This window comes from Cynoglossus semilaevis, chromosome 13, assembly GCF_000523025.1.
Source record: "Cynoglossus semilaevis isolate Cse_v1.0 chromosome 13, Cse_v1.0, whole genome shotgun sequence".
Taxonomy (NCBI): domain Eukaryota; kingdom Metazoa; phylum Chordata; class Actinopteri; order Pleuronectiformes; family Cynoglossidae; genus Cynoglossus; species Cynoglossus semilaevis.
The window spans coordinates 3,415,148-3,423,126 of record NC_024319.1 but is presented as its reverse complement, the minus strand read 5'-3'; the positions used below and the strand labels follow the sequence as shown (position 1 = coordinate 3,423,126).

Sequence of the window (7,979 nt, the reverse complement as noted above, 5' to 3'; positions counted from 1 at the left end):
ATCTGATCCAACAGACGTGGAACTCTTTTATTTTGTCTTGTGTGAAAGTGAGGTTAATCCTGCAGGAGGGAGGGTGGGGGTATTTTTTAAAGAAAATAAAATGGTTTTTTAATACCTCTGTTTGGATTGTCTGTTACAGCACTGACTGGGCCCAGAACGCCCCCTGGTGCTCAACCCAGTCTGCCACACATAAAACTGGCTGTCTGGGGAGAGAGAGCTTCTTGTAGAGATGTCGTAAAAATGCACTTATCAACAGACCAATTCAATGAGTCTAGACTAATCCACATATCAAGCTTGTGATACGGCCACAGTGTCACAGCTCCGAATAAAGACAAACGTTAAACTTTTCAAAAAACATTTATTCTTTTAAACATTATACTTATAGTTTGTATTAGCATCTCTGACGGCATCGCTTCACCGGACGTTTGAAACAAGGTTGACAAATCATTGTTATTTCTCTTCTCACGCTTTTGTAAACGTCACAGTTCCTCTGATGTGGGCGGAGCTGGCGCCGTGACGTCTGTGCACTGATTCCAAACTGATCCTGACGAGACTGAAGTTAGTTTCGCATTGTTTTGTTTTTTGTTTTTAGAATTATTGAAACGCTAAATTTAAGGGTAGATTTCCACGTTATATATGGTTCGATGATAAGGCAGGTTTTAGAAGAAGGTACAGCAGCGTTTAAAACGTAATAAATTCCCAGGAAATATGATTTGATATAATAAGCCACCTGTCATATTTCTTGGACGAGATTCTGATTAAAAAAATGTCTCCTTCATCTTTCATTTATTCGTAAGAAGTAAAAATATATTCAACCATGTTTATAAGAAGACCATTTCTTGCTCTTGAAAATACCTGATGATTTGTTTATGGTTCTGATAAAGAAAAACAAAGACGTTAATGTAGAATCATAAATGTTTACACTTCCGCTTGTGTTTTGGGGTCCGACGCGACTGTGGATATGAAGTAGACGTTCTTAGTGGTCACTTCCGGTCTCTGTCAGAAAGTTACTTCACCATATTTAGCTCCAGACCGAGGCTCCCGTCACTTCTACTGGTAACTGGAGCAGAGGAGTACCGGGAGCGGCCAGTTATCCGTGTCAGCCCGTTCCATCATCTCAGCGGGAGGACGCTGTCCGGGCGAGCTGGTGTCGGTGTCAGGGGCTGTCGGTGGTTTTTTAAACTGGTAAATTGACGGAGCGTCGGCCGCAAGAAGACCCAACTACCAGCATCAAAGCTAACGGAGCTAACGACGCTAACGGCGGAGCTAACTGTAGCAGCGCAGGTCTCTTTACCATATAGACGTTTTTTGTACTTGTCAGTGTTCGAACTGACCCAGCCATGTTTACGGAGTTATTTGGATTCGGTGACTTGATTGTCATGAGTACTTGACACGTCCGCCTTCTCCGGTTAGAGCTGCTATCCTCCAGCTGCCCGGCTAACTCCCGTAACTCCACTAACTGAGCTACATCGAGCTTCTCGTCCTGCCACCAACACCCGGATTCAGGCACTGACCGGACGCCGGCGAAAAGACCGGTAGGACAGGACGGTCCCCGGTGAACAGGGAGAGTCGCACGGCAGAGGCGTTGCGGCGCCGCAGCAGAGCTGGCACTGACCGGAGGAGAGTCTGAAGGTTTGACAGCTGTGATCCGGGACGTGAACCGGGCACCGGACCTCATGAATGGAAATCGGAACTACAGGTAAGGTCATACGTTTATATCAATTCCATCTTAAACCCGAGTGTAATCGAATGTCTCAGTTCAAATACTAGACTCATGTTATAGTGACACAAAATAATCAACACGGTAACAGTCTGACACTAGCCGTGTAGTTACCGCAAAGCATTTTTTTAACGTAATAGTCGGAATAATCGTGATTTACTATGACATGAATTAATATTTTTTTATATTAATATCTAAGATTATTAAAGAGGAACCAGGGACAGACCGAAGTTTTAGCTCGGAAGAGACAAAATATTGTGAATACGTAATATTGTGTAGGAGACTGCAGTTCTGTAGGTGTCTTTGGTACGTACTTCAGTTTTTGGGTCACGGTTCTATACGGTTTAGTTAGACTGCAACGCAAATAAAAAAACCTTTTTAAATGTAAAAATTATTCCCTCTCATAAGAATTTAAAAAACAAAATACTGCTGAAAGCTTTGGTCGTGACATCTGCCCGGTCTCCTTCCAAAACCAGTGGATTTAAAAAAAATCATAATCAAGATCAATTCGCTAAATACTGACATCCCTATTTAAATGGTCGGTTATTGGCTCTGAAAACTGATTGCATTTACTGCACATAATGATCGGAAAATCTAATAGTTTATCACCTTTTTTATTTCTCTTATTTCCATTTTACTTCCCCCTTCCTGTTGAATTTTCCCCTAAAGATAACTAAAGGAATAATTTATTGGAATATTGTTGAAGTTAATGCATTTAAATAAACATAAGCAATGTAATGCACGTCCTAAATCACTTGAAAAATATAAATGATTAAATTAGAAATTAGTGTCTTTGAATCACTCACATCCTACTGGATTGAATAAGGTTTGTTGATGATCTGACCAACTTTAATGAAAATAGTAAATTTGGAGCGTTCCTGGTTCACTGCACAGTACAAGTTAACTATTATTACCTCCATGAGTGTATGAGTGTTTGCAATTTCTAACACAGAACACAAATTTAACCCTAAAACTGGTCATACATGTGCCAACCCATCCATCTGAATGGTAGGGGCCAGTGATGTGGACAACTGGTTTTTATTGCTAGTGAAATGTCGTTGTGAACAGACGTAGGTCAAGAAGACGTGGAGTTGTAGAAAAAAAAGCTGTGATTTTTAGCTCACAGACCATTTTCCTCAGAGAAAATCAGTGATTTTGGCTGACAGCTGAGTCCATATGAACTGCAGCAAACAACAACTGCCACATCCCAAAAATTCACTCACTTCCTGTCCAGGAGATTCCCTTAAAGTGAGCCCCCGTCTGCAGCAACAGCAGCAGCAGCAGCAGCAGCAACTTGAAGATCAACTCCTGGAGTTGATCTTCAAGTTGCTGCTACTGTGACAACACTGACACTAAGAAAATGAACTTTCTCTGCTCACGTGATCGTACACCTGAGGTCAGAATGTCAAGTAAGGACATGAACAGGTTGACACTGATTCCTCTCATTGTGTCTGAACGCTGTCTGTAGAAGGTTGACGTGTAAAATCACAGCAGGCTGCTGTTAGAAGATGGGTTTGAATTCACCAGTCAGTCTTCTTTTTTTCTTTACAATAATGTACACTCCTGCGCTGTGTGCAGGCTTAGAAATAATTTAAACATTTATTATAGAACCAATTAGTTAAGTTAGACAATTCATGAAACCGCATTTAAAAAAAAAAAAAAAAAGATAGACTCAGAGAGAGTCAGCAAACCTGAGGGTCAGTCCCACAGTTCAGGTCTGTGTGTGTGTATGTGTCTGTGCCAGCGTGAGTACACACACTCACAGTGAAGGTGTGTGTTTTTCTTCTGGTTCCTCAGGAGCCGTTGGGGCCCAGTCCCTGTTCTCCATGCCTCGGCGGCCTGGTTACGGCACCATGGGCAAACCCATCAAACTGCTGGCCAACTGTTTTCAGGTGGAGATCCCAAAGATGGATGTCTACCTGTACGAGGTGGACATCAAACCTGACAAGTGTCCCCGACGAGTCAACAGGTCAGGGCCGCCGTGTGTGTGTGTGTGAGAGAGAGTGCAGTTTAGAGTGTGTGATATAGTGAGCTTTAGTGTTTTAAGTATGTGTGAATGTGTGTGCACCAACACACACTGAGACTGTGTTTTTGTGTATCTTTGTGTGTGTGTGTGTGTGTGTTGAACAGGGAGGTGGTGGACTCCATGGTCCAGCACTTTAAGGTGACCATCTTTGGTGACCGCAGACCGGTCTACGATGGGAAGAAGAGTCTGTACACAGCAAATCCACTTCCTGTGGCTCCAGCCGGGGTGAGTCTGTGTTTATAACTGGACGGCAATAAAACTGCAGCCCACACTTCAGTGATTGACAGCTGAGAGTTATACCACAGTAGAGTGAAGTAATACTAGTAAAGTAGAGTATTTGGAATAAAGTAATACTGGTAATGAGTCAAAGTACGCTACTACCAGTAAAATAAAGTATTCAGAGTTGAAGAACGTTGAGCTTACAACTGCCCTAGGAGTTAAAAAAGCTGAACTGGATTGAAGGTTCTGTTGGGCCCAGTCTTCCGTCCACCCGTGTGACCTCTGTCCTCCCCCCACAGGTGGACTTGGACGTCACCCTGCCAGGTGAGGGCGGTAAAGACCGTCCCTTCAAAGTCACCATCAAGTTCGTGTCTCTGGTCAGTTGGCACCTGCTCCATGAGGTTCTGACGGGCCGCAGCATGTCAGAACCGGTGGAACTGGACAAACCCATCAGTACCAACCCGGTCCATGCTGTGGATGTGGTCCTGAGACACCTGCCCTCCATGAAGTGAGAAGGGTTTGAACCTGGCTGTTACAGTTTTGGTCCTTGTTTAGGAAACAGGTGTGTGTGTGTGTGTGTGTGTGTGTGTGTGTTATTTATGACCATTGATCTGAGCTGGAGTCAAACCTCCTTCTCTCTGTATCATCTCAGTAACTGGGAAAAAAGGGTTTCTTCTCCTACAGAAAGAATTACATTGGATGAATGTTAGCAACACGTCAGCTAACGCCGAGTCTAACAGAGCTTGTCTTCTGCTCAGTGATGGTGCTGTGAGAAGGTCCATGGTCCACTGATGAGGGTCAGATGTTTGTCGGCATCTGGTTCTTGGCTGAACTCCTCAACTCCAAGATGAAAGATTCACGTCCTCTCTCTTTGTGGGGCAGGTACACTCCTGTGGGGCGCTCCTTTTTTTCTGCACCCGAGGGCTATGACCATCCTCTGGGTGGAGGCAGAGAGGTGTGGTTTGGTTTCCATCAGTCTGTACGTCCAGCCATGTGGAAGATGATGCTCAACATCGACGGTGAGAAATAACTTCTAAAGCTCCTCCGCGTGTGTGTGTTTCTGTGTGTCTGTTGTGTTGGTCAGTGAGTGAGACGACGGCAGCAGTGAGAAAAGACACTGTTTCACCTGGAAACGTTGTTCATCAGTTGAATACCTGTTTCACCTGGAAACGTTGTTCTTCAGTTGAATATTGTTGTTCAGCATCATCGTCGGTTAACCTTAACAACAGCCGTCGATCACATGCTGTGACCAATCAGAACTGTCCTCCTCCGTCTTGTCTGCCTTTCCCCTGTCACTTGTTCACTGATGACATCGGTCCAAAGAGATAGGAGAGAAAATAGAGGGTGAAACAAAACGTTCCGCAGCTGGATCGTCCCTCACCGGGACTGTAACACCTGACCTATCACCTCTGACCTCTGACCAACTTCCCCTTCACGGGTGGAGCCTCTGTAGAGTATTAGAGTAGTTAAGGCACTTTATAACAACCTCTGAATTTGGAGGCTTGTGTTTTTGGAGGGATAAAAAGTACCTGATGTGTGGAAAGAGGATTTGAAAACTTCATCTGAACTTTACACAGGAAACGTAGGGAGAAAAAAAAAAAAGAAACAAACAAAGGAATAACTTTACAAACACTTGGGGAAAGACTTCAAACTGTGTTCTGTGCTCTAAACGAATTTGTTGTTTACTTTTCCAGTGTCAGCCACAGCCTTCTACAAAGCTCAGCCCGTCATCCAGTTCATGTGTGAGGTTCTGGACATTCACAACATTGACGAGCAGCCCCGCCCACTCACCGACTCTCACAGGGTGAAATTCACCAAAGAAATCAAAGGTCAGTATCAACACCAAATATTCCTCTTTTCTTTCTTTCTTTTTTTTTTTTTAGTCACCACTCTGACTTCCTCTCCTCCTCCTCCTTGTCCTTGTCCTGCTCCTCCTGCAGGTTTAAAGGTGGAGGTGACGCACTGTGGAACCATGCGTAGAAAGTACCGCGTCTGCAATGTGACCCGCCGTCCTGCCAGCCATCAGACGTGAGTCAGCGATGTTTGAATGTGTGTGTGTGTAAGTGATGAAGATACAGATGAGGAGCAGCTCAAAGACTGACTAATGTGAGCAGCATGTGTAAGTCTTAGTCATCGCTGACTCAAACAGCTGTGAGAACACAAACATCAGCCTCAACATCAGGAGCTGCTCAGACACCAAAGTAAATCAGGTTTGGGTTAAAAAGGAGCGGCAACGAGAGGCTGGAGGGGTTTGTCACAGGAAGTAGAGGCAGGTGAAGACATCAAACGCTCTGACCTCTGACCTCCAACCATCCCTCCTGCCGCAGCTCCATCAGTCTCCAGCTCCACTCTCACTCTCCACATCCTCTGTCCTGATAGTTTCTCCACTTCCTGTTGCCTCCTGACTCCACCTCCTGTGTCCACCTCCTGTGTCCCAGCCTCTCTTCTTCGTTGGTTGTTGTCAACATCTATTTACAGTTGGCTCAATCGTGGGCTCGCTCTACCTGACCAGATGTGTCCAGATTCAGCTCTGTTGTATTGACTGTGATTGAGCTCAGTTGCGTTCTCCTCGCACGATCACAGATGTTTGGACCGACTCAGCACGATGACTGCTGCAGACTCTCATCAACTGGGAGTTGTGGCTAAAATCTGACAGAAACCGTCTAGCTGTGTGCCCTCAGTGTGTGTCTGAACCAGATGATGCTGGTTTTAGCTGGTCGCTTCCTAACATCTGTGTAATGAACGGATGAGTAGATTGTTGTCTTGAGCTGATGGAGAAGGTCCGAGTCCAAACATTCTTCAGACATCTCTCCGCTCCAGCCTTTGCTTTAGGATCTGTCGTCTTCTCCGTCGTTCTTCACTTTTCGTCTTTCTTTTTCATTATCTTTCAGATTTCCACTGCAGTTGGAAAATGGTCAGACGGTGGAGCGGACCGTGGCCCAGTACTTTAGGGAGAAGTACAGCCTCCAGCTCAAATACCCTCATCTGCCCTGTCTTCAGGTGGGGCAGGAGCAGAAACACACCTACCTGCCCCTGGAGGTGAGAGAAATTCCAAACCTTTATTTGACTTCATTGTTGTTTCTCAAATCGACCATGATCCTGGAAGATCTGCTCCTGGGAACTTGGTCTGAATATGAATATGAAAACATTCAGATTCTTTGTCTTTAAGTCGGCTACAGTCTCCACTAAGAACATTCAAACCACATCTGTTTGAGCCTCAGAGAAACCTGTGTTACTCTGACCTCCTGTGGTAACCACATGAACTGCAGCTGTGTTTTCAACTGGCTTGCAATTCATTGGTGTAGTTGTTGTTAGGGATATGACAGTTTTCACTATTTTATTTTATTTTTAAACATTTTGTAAAAAAATATTGTAAATTTATACGTCAACCAAAAAAAATCAGTTTTGTGATTTAACTTCAAATAACATTGTCTGTGTGTGTGTCACAGGTGTGTAACATCGTAGCAGGTCAGCGCTGCATCAAGAAGCTGACAGATAACCAGACGTCCACCATGATCAAAGCTACGGCTCGCTCCGCTCCAGACAGACAGGAGGAGATCAGCAGACTGGTGAGTGACGCACTGACACCACCTACTGGAGGAGCAGCTCCTCCTCAGTCTGAGGCTGTGTATCAGTGTCTGATTGTCCATACAAAATGGTGTAACTTCTTATTCTTCTCCACCTTCTTCTATACTTCTCCTTGTCCTCCTTCCTCCTCCCTTTCCTTTTTTCTTGTCTTTTCCTTTTTCTTCCCCCTTTCCCTCTTCGTCTGCTGCAGGTCCGCAGTGCCAGCTACGAGGCCGACCCCTTCGTCCAAGAGTTTCAGTTCAAAGTTCGAGACGAGATGGCCCACGTGACTGGGCGAGTGCTGCCCGCCCCCATGCTGCAGTACGGCGGCAGGGTGAGCACAGAGCACTTTCTTCTGGTACCTTCCTTTAAATCACCACCATTCTGTCTGTCCACATGTCAGTCCGTCTGTTTGTCTACGTGTCTGTGTCTGTGTGTCTGTCTGTC

General features: G+C 45.0%; 1 protein-coding gene across 1 annotated transcript in view; it reads left to right on the top strand.

Annotated features, from left to right (window-relative positions):
- Window positions 1-900: 900 nt before the first annotated feature.
- Window positions 901-7,979, top strand: part of ago3a (argonaute RISC catalytic component 3a) — a 14,218-nt gene continuing 7,139 nt past the window's right edge. Inside the window, exons 1-10 of the mRNA XM_008322948.3 lie at window positions 901-1,699; window positions 3,518-3,689; window positions 3,851-3,971; window positions 4,265-4,473; window positions 4,848-4,984; window positions 5,660-5,794; window positions 5,906-5,993; window positions 6,857-7,004; window positions 7,415-7,534; window positions 7,744-7,866. Coding sequence (XP_008321170.1) covers window positions 1,681-1,699; window positions 3,518-3,689; window positions 3,851-3,971; window positions 4,265-4,473; window positions 4,848-4,984; window positions 5,660-5,794; window positions 5,906-5,993; window positions 6,857-7,004; window positions 7,415-7,534; window positions 7,744-7,866 — 1,272 coding nt within the window. The 5' untranslated portion in view covers window positions 901-1,680. The remainder of the gene's footprint in view (window positions 1,700-3,517; window positions 3,690-3,850; window positions 3,972-4,264; window positions 4,474-4,847; window positions 4,985-5,659; window positions 5,795-5,905; window positions 5,994-6,856; window positions 7,005-7,414; window positions 7,535-7,743; window positions 7,867-7,979) is intronic.